Source organism: Kogia breviceps, chromosome 3 (assembly GCF_026419965.1).
Source record: "Kogia breviceps isolate mKogBre1 chromosome 3, mKogBre1 haplotype 1, whole genome shotgun sequence".
Lineage (NCBI taxonomy): Eukaryota > Metazoa > Chordata > Mammalia > Artiodactyla > Physeteridae > Kogia > Kogia breviceps.
Window position 1 is genome coordinate 143611363 of NC_081312.1, and position 18480 is coordinate 143629842.

At 39.5% G+C, this 18480-nt stretch overlaps 1 protein-coding gene and 1 long non-coding RNA gene across 6 annotated transcripts in view; one reads left to right on the forward strand and one right to left on the reverse strand.

Moving 5' to 3' along the window:
* The window catches only part of LOC131752184 (uncharacterized), a 75482-nt gene that overhangs the window by 43622 nt on the left and 13380 nt on the right, over window positions 1-18480 (forward strand). The window lies entirely within an intron of this gene.
* The window catches only part of MYZAP (myocardial zonula adherens protein), a 99633-nt gene that overhangs the window by 19304 nt on the left and 61849 nt on the right, over window positions 1-18480 (reverse strand). For all 4 annotated transcript variants that reach the window (XR_010839799.1, XM_059056269.2, XM_067029773.1 and 1 more), the window contains exon 11: window positions 12143-12226. Coding sequence is in view for 3 of the 4 variants with exons in the window: in XM_059056269.2 (XP_058912252.1) it covers window positions 12143-12226 (84 nt within the window). In the remaining variant the exon portion in view is untranslated. The remainder of the gene's footprint in view (window positions 1-12142; window positions 12227-18480) is intronic.

An 18480-nucleotide genomic window follows, 5' to 3' on the forward strand; every position in this document is an offset into this window, starting at 1 on the left:
AGCCCGTGCACTACAACTACTGAGCCTGTGCTCTAAAGCCTGCATGCCACAACTACTGAAGCCCGTGCGCCTAGAGCCCATGCTCCGCAACAAGAGAAGCCACCGCAATGAGAAGCCCGCACACCACAAGAGAGTAGCCCCCGCTCGCCGCAACTAGAGAAAAGCCCGCATGCAGCAACAAAGACCCAATGCAACCAAAAATAAATAAATTAATTACATTTTTAAAAAAATAGATGAAGTGCTGGTGCTTAAAATCCAAAGGCCGAAAACATTTTAAAAAATACAGCGATTTTTGGATTTTTTTTAAGTTATTCTATATATTTTCTGTAATACTAGACTAAATTTTCATGAGGCAGTGACCATAACTATCTTTCTGGCTGTATTATCAGAGCATGCATGGTATGTAGGAGACGCAAGATAAATATTTACTGAATAAATGTATGTATGCTTTTTAAAATGAGCATTTTATTTGCATAACTAGAAACAAATTAAACATTTGTCTTTTCTTTTTAAGTTGGAGCTGAAGCTAAGGCACTGTATTATTCTAAGACACTAGACAACACATGAAAGTTGAAAAGTTCTTTGGAAACAGAAGCTCATTTGTTTTGAAAGAGCTCCTGCTCTGAATGTCTGATACCAAGGTGCAAAGCAGCAGCTCTGGTACAAACTCATGTTCTGCAGGACGTAAAGGTCTAGGAATCCCTTCCAATAAATGGGAAACAGTATAAAGGAAGAGAATGCATTCCAGGTTCCCTAGCAGCTGACAAGCCATGACAGATCTATGGGCTCTGCATCTATCACCTGTTGCTCAGTATGGGAGAATGGTGCTGGCTAACTGCCAGGGGTTCATCACCATTTACACACACACACACACACACACACACACACACACACACACACACACACACTGCTTCACTGAAAATATTTGAACTCTTGCATTCATATGGAAAGAGAAAGGCAGGAGAGGCCTGCCCATTAACAAGCTTCAGCAATCCTACTGTTTTATCCTTTCTTAATGTAGACTTTAATCATGAGGATTTCTTAAAATGCTGGGCTGAGTTCCTATAGTTAGGGGGCATAAAAGACAAGGTTAGCAAGCGTGCCCCAACTGGTATACAGTGAATAGTGGGCTGATAGCCCCAATTCCTTTGTTCTATTCCAGAGGAACTCTATGTGTACTCATCAGCTATCCACTGAAGCACTGATACAAAAACTTATACTCTTAAAAATGTAATACTATCAGTTAAAAAAAAAAAACCAAAAAACCCTGAGTATGTATCAGGTAGTATGTAAAATCAGGTAGGGGGAGGATGTTGGCAGTTAAAGAAATAGGTCATGATTTGCAACCTTTGAGGAGCTCAGTCTTTTACAGGTAGAGACACCTAAGCAGAAAATCACAGAACAAAGTCACAAGTCCCATGCCAGAGGAACCTAGGGAATATTATGGGGTGATTCGGAAGGGATGCCTAACTCAAAATGGGGAAAAGGACTGAACTGTCTGTGAAGACTTCCTGGAATTATGCAAGGGGAAGAGAGTAAGGGAAACAAAAGGGATAAGTAATCCAGAATTATGGAAACATACCAGATTGAGAACAGGCACCTGACTGCAGTATACAGGAGGGCAGGAGTTGGTTATAAAGGACTATGTATACCATTACCAAGACTCTCCACCCAATCCTGTAAGACCAAGGTCAAGATTTTATTTCAAACACTTGGGCTCCGAGTGGAAATTATATTGGAAGGAAATAAAACTATAGGCAAGGAAGATCAATCAAGGAGGTCACTGCAATTTTCCAAGTAGTGAGAGCTGCACTTCTAGTATATAGGAGTAAGTGCTTAACAAATAGATCCTCCTTCAAAGAACAGCTATCAGCCTTGGACAAAAGATTACTGCTGAGGTCTTTAAAGACTCAACAAGGATGGGCAAGTTTTAGAGGGGAGGTAAAGCTTGGAGCAAATGACAAGCACTGAATGGGTTCTCTGTGATTCATTTGTTTTTGTTTGCAGCTTTGCCCAAGAGCAGTACAGTCATGGTGCTGGCAGCACAGACACAGTAAAACTTCAATAGAAAAATCATCTTTCTGGTGGAAGAAAACCAGTAGGAATCTATGGGATAGAAGAATAACCAGGGTTACCAAGAGTAAGGGGGAAGCCAAAAAGGAAGGGTCAGAGAAGACTGAAATTCTGAATTCTGTATATAAACTCAGTTCGAGTCTCTGGCAGACCCCTGAACCACATAGTGTGGAGCAAAGTAAAAGAAGTATGCAGCCAAGGCTTAAAGAACTGAACTGAGATCTAATCCATAACCCACTACATTATGGTAGGGTGCAATTAAGTCTAACCAGATACTTTGCCTTTTAAAACAATTACAAGCCTATTTTCCTTTACATCACTGATGAAGGAGTAAAAAAAAAGCGGGGGGAGGGGGCTTCCCTGGTGGTGCAGTGGTTGAGAATCCGCCTGGGACACGGGTTCGTGCCCCAGTCTGGGAACATCCCACATGCTGTGGAGCGGCTGGGCCCGTGAGCCATGGCCACTGAGCCTGTGCATCCAGAGCCTGTGCTCCGCAACAGGAGAGGCCACAACAGTGAGAGGCCCGCGTACCACAAAAAAAAAAGAAATAGAAAACAAATGGTAACTTTAGAACAGAAAAATAAAATGCCTGAAATTTAAAAATCACTAGATTGACTTAAGAAAATAATGGATATGACAAAGGAAGGAGTCTGTAGTAAACCTGAGGACACAAAGACACATTAATAGAAATCAATCAAAATAAGATAAAGAAAATGTTGAAAATAATAAATGGAACTTCGTGGAACTGTGGGACAGTTTCTAAAAGCCTAACATAGAGATGCTGGAATCACAGAAGGAAAGAAGGGAGAAACTTGAGAAAAAAATATTCAAAGCAATAATGGCTAGGAAAAAAAGAAAGAAAGAAAAGCACTTAAATCTCCAGATTCTTGTGGAGGGGGTGGAGAAAAGAAATAATGGCTGAAATTTTCCCATATTTGGTGAAAGACAGAAGTATACAAATTCAAGAATCTCAGCAAACCCAGACAGAATAAATTCAAAGAGAAGCATACGTTGGCAAATCAGAGTCAAACTACTGAAAAACACAAAGAAAAACCTTGAAAGCCATCCTGTTACATATAGGGTAACGATAATTTGAATTACCAAAAGTTGCTCATCAAAAACTACGAAAGCCAGAAGGGAGTGAGTACTAAAAGAAAGAAACTGTCAACCTAGAACTCTATATATTTCAGTAATGGTGAACTAGAGGGCTTACTTTCAAATAAGAAAAACTAAGTGAATTTGTCCCCAGCTGGCCTGCTCTATACAAAATGCTAAATAAAAGTTCGTCGGGCTGAAGAGAGATGATACTAGAAAGAAACTCAGATTTTCAGAAACGAGTAAAGAACATCAGAAATAAATACTATATGAGTAAACATAAAAGATGATTATTTTCTCTTAATTTCTCTAAAATACCTATGACTGTTAAAAACTATAACAATGTACTGTGGGTTTATAGAATATATAAGATACATGAGATAACTCTAACAGCAGGGGAAGGGGTAGATGGACCTTATCATTGCAAGACTTCTGCATTTTCCATGAAATGATACAGTATTACCTCTAAGTGGACTGTGAACACATAATGAAGTATATTGTAATACCTAGAGCAACCACTAAAGTATTAAAGACACAGCAAATGCCAATAGATAAATTAAAATGGAATTCTAAAAAATACTGGAATAATCGAAAAGAAAGCAAGAGAGGGGAACAAGACAAAACAAACCAGAGGGGCTAAATAGAAAACAAATAATAGGGACTTGCTTTGTGGCACAGTGGTTAAGAATCCTCCTGCCAATACAGGGGACATGGGTTCGAGCCCTGGTCCAGGAAGATCCCACATGCCGCAGAGCAACTAAGCCCGTACGCCACAACTTCTGAGCCTGCGAGCCACAACTACTGAAGCTCGTGCGCCTAGAGCCCATGCTCTGCAACAAGAGAAGCCATCTCAATGAGAAGCCTGTGCACCCCAACGAAGAGTAGCCCCTGCTCACTGCAACTAGAGAAAGCCCACGCGCAGCAACAAAGACCCAACGTAGCCAAAAATAAAATAATAAAATGAAATAATAAAATGGCAGACCTAAATAAATCCAACCATATCAATAATAATTGTCAGTGGACAGTATACTTCAATGTAAGACAGAATATCAGAATGTATAAAAAAAACAAGACCTAACTATATATTGTCGATAGGAGATTTATTGAATATTTACCTTAAATAGAGAGACACAGATCAGTTAAAAATAAGTGGATAGAAAAAGATATACCATACAAACAGTAAACATAAGAGGGCAGAAAGGGTAATATTAATACCAGATGAAATAGACTTCAGGACAAAGAGTATGAACAAAGGTAGTGACCAACATTTCATAACAATGAGATCAATTCATCTCCAAAACACAAAAATTATCTACCTAATAACAAAGCTTCAGAATATATGAAGTAAAAAAATAACAAAATTAAAGAAAGAGTCTAAAGCCATAGCAAGGGATTTTAACACCTCTCTCTCAGCAATAGAGAGAACAATTATACAAAAACCAGTAAAATCATAAATAATTTAAACAATATTATCAACGACCTAAATCTTATTGGTATTTATAGAACACATAAAAAGAGCAGACTTTTTTTTGCTTTTTTTTTTTTTTTTTTATAATATTCAACCAAGAGAAACCATATGCTGAGCCATAAAACAAGTCTCAATAAATTTAACAAAATGAAAACCATACAAAGTATGTTCTAGGACCATGCCAAATTAGAAATCAAAAACAATAAGATACCTAAGAACACCTCAAATATTTGGAAGTTAAACAACACACTTCTAAATAATCCATAAGTCAAAGAAGAATCTCAAAGGAAATTAGAAAATATTTTGATATGCTGAATACAGCATATCAAAACTTGTAGGTAGCAGCTGAAGCAGAGCTCAGAGGGACAGTTAGAGCTTTAAAGGCTTGTATTTAAAAAGAAAGGTCTAAAATCAATGACCTAAAGTCTACCTCAAGAAGCTAGAAAAAGAAGAGCAAAGTAATACCAAAATAATTAGAAGGCAGGGAATATAAATATCAGAGCAAAACTCAATAAAACAGATAATAGAGAATATCGACAAAGCCAAAAGCTATTTTAATTTTTTTTAAACAATAAAATTGATAACACTCTAGCTAGACTGATCAAAGAAGGGGGAAAGGGGACAAATGATCAATATCAGAAATTAAGGAGACATTAAAAGGAAACAGTTGGATAGCTATGGTGAAAAAAAGAATATCAATCCTTACTTCACACAAAACAAAAAAATTAACTCCAAATGGATATTAGATCTAAATTGAAAAGCAAAAATTATATAATTTTTAGAGGAAATCATAGGAGAAAATCTCTGTGACCAAAGATTTCTTAGGACACGAAAAGCAGAAACCATACAGAAAAAAACTGATAAGTTGAACTTTACCAAAAATAAAAACAAAAAACAAAAATTTCTCCAAAAGATATCATTAAGAAAATGAAAAAGCAGGTCATGAAATGGGAGAAAATATTCACAGTACATATATCTGACAAAGAACTGGTATCCAGAATACATAAAGAACTCTTAGCAACTCAATAAATAAGAAAAGTTAAAACTCAGTAAAATAATGGGCCAAAGGTTTGAACAGACACTTCAAAAAAGAACATATACAAATGGCCAATAAGCATTTAAAACATGCTCAGCATCGCTAGTGACCGTGGAAATGCAAATAAAAACCACAATGAGATACCACCGCACACCCTCTAGAATGGCTACATTAAAAAGACTGACAAGTACTAAGTCAGGATGAGGATGTGGAGAAACTGGAACATTCCAACTGCTGGTGGGAAGGTAAAATATATGACTCCTTTGATAAACTGACAGTTTCTTAAAAAATTAAACCTATATCTACCATACATACCAGCCATTCCATTACTAGGAATTTACCCAACAGGAATAAACCATATGTCCACATAATGACTTGTAATGTTCACAGCAGCTATAGTCACAGTAGCCCCACACTGGAAACAACCCAAATGTATATCAACAGGAGAATGGAGAAATAAACTGTGGAATCTTCATACAATAAAAAATATTCTGCCACAAAAAAGAATGCATATAACATGGATATATCTCAAATCCTTATGCTGAGTGAAAGAAGCTAGCTAGACACAAAAGAACACACAACTATACGATTCCATTTATACAAAATGCAAGCAAGTCCAAAAAAGGTCCCTGGTTGCCTGGGGGTGAATGGAGAGATGGACTGCAAAAGGGAAACAGAGAGAGGTCTTCGGGGAATGATGGAAATGTTCTATATCTTGACTGCAGTGGTGGTTTCACAGGTATATACAACTGTCAAAATTCATTAAGTTATATACTTTTTTAAAAATTTAGGTTTAATTGACGTATAACATTATATTAGTTTCAGCTGTACAACATAACGACTTGGTATCTGTACATACTGCAAAATGATCACCACAGTATGTCTAGTTAACATTTGTCACCGTACGCTTTAAAAAGGTGCAGCTTTATTTACATGAATTAATACAAGGTTGACAAGACAGAAAAAAAGATGATGAGAGCTTGAATATGGGCACTAGGAGGAAATTAGAGAGGGACAACAGAAATACTTTAAAAAAGGACAGGTCTTGATACAGGAAAGCAAAGACACTCCACTCTGAGTCTTGCCAACTATGGCTAAAGAGCAGCCTCAGCTGGCCGCCTGGCCCGTTCTGGGGAAGAGATTGCTTCCAGGACCGAGAATCAGGTTTCAGGGTTTTCCTTTCAAATACCACCACCTTGTGTTGAGCTGTGAAATACAGACCACCCGGGGGCTTGGGAGGCTGTGCGCCTTCCCGAAAAGAAGGACCTGGTATGGCATCTCTTGGCATTTGGGGGAAATTATGTCACAAATGAATGGCAGCCGCCTCCTCCCCCAGCTCCCTCAGGCCCAGGGGAGGGAGCAGCCAGAGCTGTAACACGTGCACTAAACAAGAATGCATGTCCAGTAAAATTTGTACATGGTGCCTGGTGCTGCCGCCCCCACACTGCACAGGAAAATTCATAATTGACCCAGGAATGCACAGCAGACACATTGAGAGGTTTATGTGCCACACAACACACGTTAAATGCAGGATGGACAAAACCAAGACATTTGTCTCCCTTCCTCTGACTTTTGAGTTGAGCTGTAAGCTGAGGATTTTCAGCAGAGAAAAATGAAATGGAATCTGTTCAGATTTAGAAAGCTGATCAATCTTATGAAGATAGACACACATAATTTTATTTTAATAAAATTTTCTATATTGGAAATCGGGGATGGGATAGTTCTTCAAGAGACAAGTGAATAAAAAGTTATTTGGAAAGAAAATAGAATAGGCATATTTTCACATCAGACAGATTTTTGAATCAGTTGATGAAAATGTAGTCTGATGGGGCCAGGCTAGCGCAAACTTCTAGGGATCTGCTGGGGGTGGGAGTAGCAAAATAGAATGAGTTTTAGCATTGGTAAGTACAAATGATGAATTCAGGGACCAAAATCATCTACATTGTCTATTTAAAAGGAGGAGGAGGATGAGAAGGACAAAGAGGAAATATATATCATTAACAATAAAAGGAGTTCCTGGGACCTAGCCATTGAAGAAACAGTAAAGACACAGCATTTACTGTGAGCCATGTACTTTTCTAATCACTTAGTATTAACTAATTTAGTCTTCATAACAACTCTGTGGAGAGGACTCCCTTAGCAAACTAAGGCACAGAGCAGTTAAGTAACTTGCTCCAGACCACATAACTAGTTAGTGACAGAGCCGACATTGGAACTCAGGCAGTCTAGCTCCAGAGTCTGCAGTTAGGCCCTTAACAGAGGGTAGCTACTTTATTAATAAGATGGGATATAGGAGGTTACCAGCTCAGTCCACCAAAACTTTTCAAAGATACCTGAAACACCACCACTGGCATCATTACGGTTTAAGGCAGGGGATGAAATGTCAAGGTATAAAAAGTCCTGGTGTTAGAATAGGTCAACATAATAGAAATTCTTAGTGGCCAACAGAACCCTGTATTGTAAAACAAAACAATTCGATAAATTTGGAAAATGTCAGTGTGACCTCATAATCGTAAAAAGAAACATTTTCCCCAGTTCCATCAGTACTAAAATGGGCCTTAAACAACAAGGTTGTACGGTATAGCACAGGAAACTATATATTCAATTCTGTGATAAAGCATAATGGAAAAGAATATGAAAAATAATGTATATATATGTATAACTGAGTCACTTTGCTGTACAGCAGTAATTAACACAAAATTGTAATTCAACTATACTTCAATAAAAAATAAATTAACCAAACAAATAAAATGGGCCGGGGGCTTCCCTGGTGGCGCAGTGGTTGAGAGTCCACCTGCTGATGCTGGGGTCACGGGTTCTTGCCCCGGTCCGGGAAGATCCCACATGCCGTGGAGCGGCTGGGCCCGTCGTGAGCCATGGCCGCTGAGCCTGTGCATCCGGAGCCTGTGCTCCGCAACGGGAGAGGCCACAACAGTGAGAGGCCCGCGTACCACAAAAAAAAATAAAGTGGGCCTAACAGTAGGCACAGCACTTTAGCCTACTACCAACACTCATGCTCAGATAGCCTGCCGTACACCTCTCCACTAAAACAACTCAGGTCTCCTTGGAGACAAGCCAATATCGTATCTAGGGACAGGACAAAAACGAGGACAATCTGAAACGCCTGTTGTTGCCATACAGCAAGAATGACTCCACAAGCATCGGGAACCCTGCTACACAGGCGAGGAAGGTAATGCAGAACTCTCCGCAGCTGAGCTGTGATAATCTGAGCATCAAAACTAGGAGGAAAAGGAAAGAATTATTGTGGGAGCAAGGTGAGTCTGAGAAATGCCTTGTGTTCATGATGTCACTTAAAAGGAAACTTAATATAAAGTGTAGAGAAAGATAGTTTTAATTGTGAAGAAAGATGACAATATGTTACAACTCGTCATCAACTTTTAAAACTAGGAAGCATTAATATATAAGATGATGTCGTTTATTTTATAGAGTGTTAATTACATGTTTGTTTATAAGATTTCTGTGTTGAGTAGTAAAGAATAACAAAAGGAACTTTAGTCAGGTCGTTCCAGGACTTGAGGGCCCTTGGAAGGGCTGCTTGGCATTAGTGGTCATACAAGCAGGTGGAAAGAGGGGCAGAGATTCACTGGCATCAGTGCTCACACACAATTACCAAGGAGTCAGTCAGCAGCGTGTTTGTAACATCGTAAACTACTCACACAGCCTGAAGAGGAAAACCAAGTACTCAAACTCAACCTCATCTCCTAGGAGGTGAAATCTCTACCTAGTCTGACAAAGAATGGTAAAATATTAATAAGGAATGCATACTTTTTAATAGTGCTAAAGATAGGTCAATGCATCCCAATGATAAGGGGTCCTGAGTTTGAATCACCTTGAAGCTACCTAGTCCTATATTGTAAAGCAAGAATTGTGTCCGTCCAAGGATTGGCATCCTCTAGCCTTAGCTATTCGGAGAAGGTATTCCATGTCCTTTGGATCTAAAAGATCACTGCACTTGTCAAAATGATGTTAACTAAGGGAAATTGGCCTTCAGAAGATACTAAAAAACAAGAACACAAACAATGAAGAAATAAATTAAACCCAAGATACTTAATATTTTAGAATAAGTTAAAGTGTAAATGTATTATCAAATCTTGACATTTTGTCTGTGTTTTATCTGCTGTTTAAGGTGGATGGATCAAAAGGAATTAGTCATTCCAAATTTGTAGTAGAATTTAAATAGTTTAATCAACGAAATTTATAATCAATGTTTAAATGCTCGAGGAATGACGGTTTTCAAACCACTTTTGAATGGCTTATTGGATATACATAGCAGACACAGCCAGATGCACCCGTATGCTCTGGACACTCACCATTTCCTGGCATGCCACTTGTGACTCTTTCCCTGGGGCTTCCTCTGCCCCCTGGAGCCCAGTTGACTCTGCCCAGGGCAGGCCAGAATTGCCACACACCCCAGGAGCCGCCCTCACCAGCTACTGATGGGAGTTAGTGGATAAATGCCCTAGCTTTCTGACCTTTGGGTAAGGGTAACTCAGAGGCCGGCCAGTGCACATCATCTTCCAAAGATGCCCAGGGCAAGTGAGCAGCAGCTGTCCATAGTGGTAACCTCCGTAAGGCACCCATTATTGGCCTTAGACCTTTTCCCTGACTCATTTCTCCCCTCTCCCACTGGGGCTTCCTGGGATCACCTCCCAAATAAACTAGTGGACTCATATCCACATCCCAGAGTCTGGGCAACCTAAACTAAGAGAAGAAAGGAATTTAATAAATTAAGATTAAACAAAGCACATGTATGTGTAAGGAAGGCTGTTCTCAATGCAGAGTACCCCTTGGACGTTTCCTAATCTCCCAGGAGGCCTGAGTAGCACAGCCAGGGGAAGGGGAGAGGGGTGGGCACTGTCTTGGGTAACCTGCTGCCTCTCCTGTTGGCGTCTCTTGCCTCCTTCCTGGAACCAGAGTCCCTCAGGACCCATGACTTTCACCAGGACACTCACTCTCTGACTCTCACTGGGAAAGTATGATTCCTCCCACAGGAAACTGTGATTTCAGAGGGCAATCTTAGAAACAGAAATGTCCATTCATAAAGCAGGAGGTAGACTCAGGACTGCAGAGGGGAAAACAGTGGGACAAGACAAGTGTCCACTTAGCTGTCAGGACACTGAGATTCCTGGGCTTTGAGTCTGCTACCAGGTCCCCATGGGCCACGAGGGACTTCTGCTTATGACTTTTATAGGCAGCCCCACCACAACACAGTAAATAATGACACTGCTCCCCATCCCTACAAACATGGTGGTTAAGAGCTCAGGCTTACCCATTTCTAACAGTCACCTTGGGCAGATTCCTTAACATCCCTGAACCTCAGTTTCTCCAGCTACAAAACGGAGGAAACATAATCTAACTCATAGGGCATCGCTCTTAATAAAGAGAGAAAATGATGGAGTGCTTAGGCATGTCAGGCACTTTGTATGCACTCTCATCGCATGGACACACATGTAGGTACAGTTACCATCCTCAATTGCTAATTCTAAGAAACTTACCTAGGGTCAGCCAGCTAATAAGCAGATCTAGCATTCAAATTCGGGCAAGTCTGACTCCACTCTTAACCTCTAGGTTATACAAAAGATATGGAAAGTAAAAGTGCCCAACACACACTAGGAGCTTAATTACTGTCGTTACTTTCCTGTCTTCTTCTTATTCTCTCCTGGGCTATCTCTCACCCGGGAGGGACTACAGTGGGTCACAGACAAGGAGAGATTCACGGAGGCTCAAAAGGAAGAGGCTCAACGCCAAGTTCTTAATAAATAGTCTTCAGAGAAAACAGAAGGCTTCCCCTTCTATTAACACCTAAGCTCTTAAGGTTCTTCCAACTCCATAATTTCCTTCCCTAGAACCTCCACAAAATCCCCAAAATGCCTTTCAAAAGACCAGAAAGTCAGGAATACTAAATATCTTAAAAGTTCCAGGTGAAATTAAGTCACCTGGAATGAGTCTGTCTCTCAGCCTGGCTCTGGCATTAAGCTGTGTGACCTTGAGAAAAGCCACCTGCCTTCTCTGTGCCTTTTTTCTTTTTCTTTTTCTTGTTTTTTTTTTGGTTAATATGGAGATAATAATCCTTGTCTTGCCTTTCTTAAAGTTGTTGAGAGGATCATTGAGAAATGTATGTGAAAATACATGGCAAATTATAACATACAACACAGATGTGGGGAGTTATCAGTATTCATCAACAGCTTATCAGACTTGCTAAGAAAATTTTTGAATAAGAAAAATGGGAGCCAAAAAGTAGAGGTGAGCAGCACGGGGGAATGAGGAGAGTCAGATGGTAAAGAAAAACTAGCTGTCAGAACCTCATTTTCAGTGTTGGCAGTTAACCTTCAATCAATTTTATAAGGCCAGGAAATAGCCATATTTTTAATTAAGTGTCGGTGGTAGGCTCAGCAACATAAAATTTAATGATAGGGAAGACCCCAGCTTAAAGAAACACAGCTTCTTACCTCTCCTTCCAAGAAAGATATCTTTTCTAAAAGCTGCAGTATTAAGAGCTGTTTCTGCTGCACCTTTTTCTTTAGTGATTCAATCTAGAAAGGAACAAATTGGAAATTGTTATCAAAAATGCAGAATTTGTACAAGTTAATCAACTGGAAGAGAAGCATTTGGTTTTCATTCAAATAGAAACTACACATTGGTTCTTTTGTGTTCCATGGAACAGTATGAACATGAGGTGCTTCATGGAGGCAGGGCGGGGGGCGGGTTCTGTGCCCAGGTATGCTTGGGACATCATACGTGGTTGTGGAGTTGTTTCATTAGGTCTGTTTAGCCTAACATTTCTGCACTGATTTTGCCGTGTAACCCTTAGTAACATCCCACTGATGCTTTGGGAAATGCAGACATAACTGCATAAAAAAAATATTTCACTTGAATTTATGCAGCAGCCTGCATTTCATACATTCTGGCTGTTGTTCCTGTTTGTATATTCATATTTGTTCAACCAAGTGTCAAAAGTTTTACTCTGGGAAAAAGGTCACTGTCACTGAAAGTAATAATGAAATTCAGAGGACTGAGGACTCACGTGGCCTGGGTTAAGCAGAGAAGGCTTCTGAAAGAGACTTGAGCTGGGTTTTTACCTTTGTTTTTATACTATATCTATCTTGGACTACTCTAACATTGTTTTTCATTCACATATCATGTCTCCACAGACATATCATAGGTTTCCTAAAAGCAGGAACCAGGGTGCTCTCTACCAGGCCATGTCTTGGACAATAGTGGGAACAGTGTGTAGGTTCGATAAATAACATGTGATTTTGAAGAATGCACTAATTTTCCAACAACCTTTTATATGATATTTGAGCACCTGCAAAATCTTTTTTAAAAAAATCCCTCTCTGTGCAAAATGACACAATTCCTATAGAAGGGACTCTAGCAATAACTAAAAGAAGTACAAGTAGGGACTTCCCTGGTGGCACACTGGTTAAGAATCTGCATGCCAACGCAGGGAACACGGGTTCGAGCCCTGGTGCGGGAAGATCCCACATGCCGTGAAGCAACTAAGCCCGTGTGCCACAGCTACTGAGCCCGCGTGCCTAGAGCCCAAGCTCTGCAACTAGAGAAGCCACCGCAGTGAGAAGCCCACGCACCACAACGAAGAGTAGCCCCCGCTTGCTGCAACCAGAAAAAGCCCGCATGCAGCAATGGAGACCTAATGGCAGCCAAAAATTTTTTTTTAAAAAGAAGTGTACAGTTACATTTAACCTTTGACCCAGCAATTCCATTTCTAGGAATAGATCCCAAAGAATCATTAGATGACCTGGACACAGGATTTTTGTTTTTTAGAAAACACACACACAAAAACAGAACTCCATCAATAAGTGCCTGATAAATAAACTATGGTTCATCTTAACAATGGATGCCTATGTAACCTTCAAGAAAAAATGAAGATCTCTAAAACCCGGATACAATATATTGTAAGGAGTATATGGTATGCTGGCTTTGGTGTAAAACTGGTGAAGACATATGAATGAATATATATTTGCAAAATGAAACACTGCAAAGATCAAACAAATCTTAATTATTAATATTTACCAACAGGGAGAGGGAGGAAATAAGATGGAGAAGACAGAACAAAGACTTTTGTGATAATACCTTGTTATATAAGTTCAATTTTGAAAGCACATTTTACAGATTCAAAAAACAAAAACCAAAAAGGGGAGAAAAGTGAATCTTAAAATTTGAAAACAAACAGAACAAAAAGAACTTAACCGTATATCACATTGGTTAAACGAATTAATTCAAGTGTTGTTAGGACAAGGTAATTTGACTGGATGTTTTTAGTGGAATGTGTTCTAAAGATAAACAATTGCACTCACTGGGAAAATTTTAGTAGTAATATAGGTATTATATTTTTAAACTACTTGATAGATTGTAGTATAATAACATTTGGAACCAAGATTTTTAGTGTAAGAAAAAGAAATACAAGTACAAAAATCAAAGAAGTAAAAAAAAAAGAAAAAAGTTTTGTTAGATTTGAAATGAAAGTGTCAGTATGAATTCATAATCTTTTATTTTCTTTTAAAAAATATACTAGATGAGCCTAAGACACCTTATTCTACCTGAAAACAAGGACATGAAGGGTCTCCCTTGGGGCAAAGATGGGACAATGTGAGCACCAAAAAGAATAATGAGTAAAACACATGGAATATATATATTTTTAAAACCATGAGTATTTTATTATTCTTAAAAAAAGAAAACCAAAAACAAAGCAGCAAGGACAACTCCTCGGAAATGACAGTGGAACCAACTCCTTACTTAGAAGCTTGGCAATTTCGATAAAAGAATAAAGCATTTATCCTGCCTTACTTGAACAAACTGCACATTGAGATTACTAAAAAGTCCCAGTTTATGAAGAAAGAAGTTTGCCTCTGCAGAAGAATTCCAGTTAATAAGTGGGGAAGGAATGAGAGAATTCGAAAATCACCATTGTGCGATCCCCTAGGAAATAACTGACTCAAGCAAGCTTCACGGACAGATGAGACAGTGAGGGGCAAAGCCGGTGAGGGACTTTACGACTTTGTTGTGGGCTGTCACCACCTGATCCACGATCAGCCTTAGCAGCACCCAAAGTGGGATCACCAGACATTGTGTGCCCCCGGAGCAATACAAAATGAATCACACGGCACCACCCTTGAAGTATTCTTGCCTCCCTGGACAAAACAAAGTTGAAATGGAATCTAATTGAGCTATTAAGGAAACAAAAAGTCAAATTCAGAATGCGGGAACGTTTATAGGACAACTGACTTAGTTCCTGCAATAAGTCACTGGCTGGGGGTAAATTTGAGTTGGGGGGGCCGGGGGAGTAAACAGAGCATATGCTCTAGATTAAAGGACTTCAGAAACCTTCAGAAACCAAATACAGTGGACCTCTCTGTATGCTGACTGGAACAAAATATCAGTTAAGAGACAACTTTAAAGACATGTTGGAAAATGTTATTACAGACTATTACAGTACTAAATGAGACCAAGGAATTATTATTAATTTTGTTAGGTGTGGCAATAAGCATTATGATTACAGAAGAAAAAGTCCACATGTTTTACTGATGCTTAATGAAGTATACAGGAAACATGCAGAATGTCTGGGATTTGCTTTAAAATAATTGCACAAAGGAAAAAATAAAAGGAAAAGAAGGTGTAGATAACGCAGATGTGGCCAAATCTTGCAGCTTGTGGAATCTAGGTAATGATTCATCATTACGCTCTTCGTTCTGAGAGAATGTGACATTTTCATGATAAAATATTTTAAATTCCACCTGGTGTCAAAAAATATAATTCTCGGACATGAAAAGCAAACCATATGAAATAGGATACAATAAACATACTTAAGAAAAAAAATGATAATTATTTTTTAAATTAACAATTAAAAACAGTCACTAGTTATCCTTTTGTACCTATTAAATTTGCCCCAAACTACTGACTGAAGAAATCAGTGTTGGAAGGGCTGGGAGGGATAGCTACTCTCATGTGTTGCAGGTGGTGCTGTAAATTAGAATGACCCTTTGGGCAATGTAGCAATAAATATGAAGAGCCATAAAGCTGTTCATACCCTTTGACCTACTAATCCCACTCCTGGGAATTTATCCTACGGATATAATTCAGATGTAGGAAGAAAGCTATATATACAAAGATGTTCTTGCTCCAATTATTTATAATAGAGAGAAAATGGAAATAACCTTAATGTCCAGCACTAAAGGAATGGGTAATAAATTATGGAATATCACTTGGATGGAATATATTACACAAACACTAAAATTAAATATATTACAAAATGGAAAAGTGTTTACAAAAAGCCTCAAGGGATAGAAAAACAAGAGTTTACAATGATGAGAGTAAAAGCTGGAAGAAAAGTTAGATAAACGAAATCGTTCTGGGGTTGGGGTAGGATTATGAGCAAAACAAAAGTTTGTTTTGTTTAAATTTCCTTCATTTTTGTAGGAATAATTTGCAAAAATCATCCTTACAGTGTCCCTTTTTCATTCCTTCTTATAGTGTTAGAAATTTTTAAAGCTTTTAAAATCTTTAAATAATAGGTAAAATGTGTACTGAAATGAACTAAAATATTCCAAGAAGGTCAGGGGTAATATTTCATCAAATAACACAAAAAGCGACTTCAGGCACACTAGTTTCACTATCTCTGAAGTAATCAGAGTGCTTTGTGAGTGAAGAGAAGCAAGAGGTGTGGGTTAAGGGCACCCTAATGAAGAGCTCATAGGAAGAGACCAAGATGATTCCGCTCACCTTTGTCCCTAGATTTTAGTTTTAAAAAGAAATAAATGCGGGCTTCCCTGGTGGCGCAGTGGTTGAGAGTCCACCTGCCAATGCAGGGGACGCGGATTCGTGCCCCAGTCTGGGAGGATCCCACGTGCCGCGGAGCGGCTGGGCCCGTGAGCCATGGCCGCTGAGCCTGCGCGTCTGGAGCCTGTGCTGCGCGACGGGACAGGCCACAGCGGTGAGGCCCGCGTACCGGAAAAAAAAAAAAAAAAAAAAAATGCAAAGCAGAGATATCACCTGGAGAGACAGCGGAGGGGAGAACTCTGGGCTAATGCTAGCGTGAGGAGGCATCTCATTCTGGAGAAAAAGAATAGGTCGAGGGAAGGATGTAGGGGATATGAAGCTTTTGGCGACAAGGATCGCGTTTTTCAGCAACTGATGCATTTGCTTTCATCCTTGAGCATTTCTCATAGAAGCATCTTGTACAGTACATTCTGTGCCCAGAGTTGACTTGCTCAGATTAGAGAAAAAGGATGCTTAGGTTGGCAGTCAGTTCATGGCTGGCCCCTCATGCCTTAGAAGGGGTGCCAACTTTGAACCCCAAGTTACTCCCCCCTGAGGTCTGCTCCTGGAGCACATCCCATGCCTTCTCCCAAGTGTGGCACCCAGTTTCTAAAATAAGCAGGCTCTCACGTGTCTGGGTTTGCTAATATTCTAGGTATCGTCTGACTCCCAAGCCTTTGGTTCTTTTCCACAATATCTAAATCACACATTTGTGTGGAAAATGCTGTTCTTTCTGACTGCCAACTTCAAAGAGCCTTGAAATATCGTCTCCTATAGCACCTAGCATGATAAACACTCAAAAATTAGCTACTACTATGGTATTACTGGTATTCCTCCCTCCCTAGACTGTCAGCTTGAGAGTAAAGACCTTGATCATCTTCATATTCTCAGACATTGAATGGATGAATCAAAGAATCCGTCCATCCATTATCTCTAAACAATCTGCCCCTTAGACTTCAGGGGCATAGTTGTCTGGAACAGACTCTTGGAGGCCTAGATGAACCAAGACAGACTTGCTAAACACATAACCTCCAAAGCAACCCCCCAAATCGGGGGCACCCAAAATCCAGGGAACTAGGCAGCCGGTGTGCAAGTAAAATCCATTTGGCACCTTTGCTCTCACTTTTTTTTTTTTTTTACCATCTTTATTGGAGTATAATTGTTTTACAATGGTGTGTTAGTTTCTGCTTTATAACAAAGTGAATCAGTTATACATATACATATGTTCCCGTATCTCTTCCCTCTTGCATCTCCTTACCACCCTCCCTATCCCACCCCTCTAGGTAGTCACAAACCACCTTGCTGATCTCCCCGTGCTATGAGGCTGCTTCCCACTAGCTGTCTATTTTACATTTGGTAGTGTATATATGTCCATGCCACTCTCTCACTTTGTCCCAGCTTACCCTTCCCCCTCCCCATATCCTCAAGTCCATGCTCTATGTAAGTTTGTAAATTTGACCTTCCAGAGGTTTATGTACACTTCAAGAAACTGCATTTAAATCTAGCTGTCACCAGGTGGTGGTAAATGACCCAAGTTACCAGGCTCAAGTCAAGGAGAAATTAGATGAGGTCTGGAAAATGAGTGCTTCTATTTCAGTTACCCAAGAATTTAATCTTGTTGTAACAGTTAAATTTAAATATCAAACAGTAAACCCCCTTATAAAAAAGGGAAGAAACCCATCTTGGTAAAATCTAGAACCTTTTAACTGATGTTAACTCATCGAACTGATGTCTAATTTTGTCTTCATTAGCGATTTTTTTTTTTTGTAATTCAAACTGTATATATGTCTTACAGCCTAACTGATAATGCAGGATGCTAGGTTTCTAAGACTACAGGCCAGATTGATATTTAAGGTGGGCGGTGGGGGGGGTGGTCATCTGGTTTCTTAAAACTGGAACCAACTTTTCTTCACATCAGCCACAATTGAGTTACCTGCATTGATGGTTCAAGCTAAGCGATCCCTCTTAACCAGACCCACACACTGGAGTCACCTGGACGGAGTCATCTACT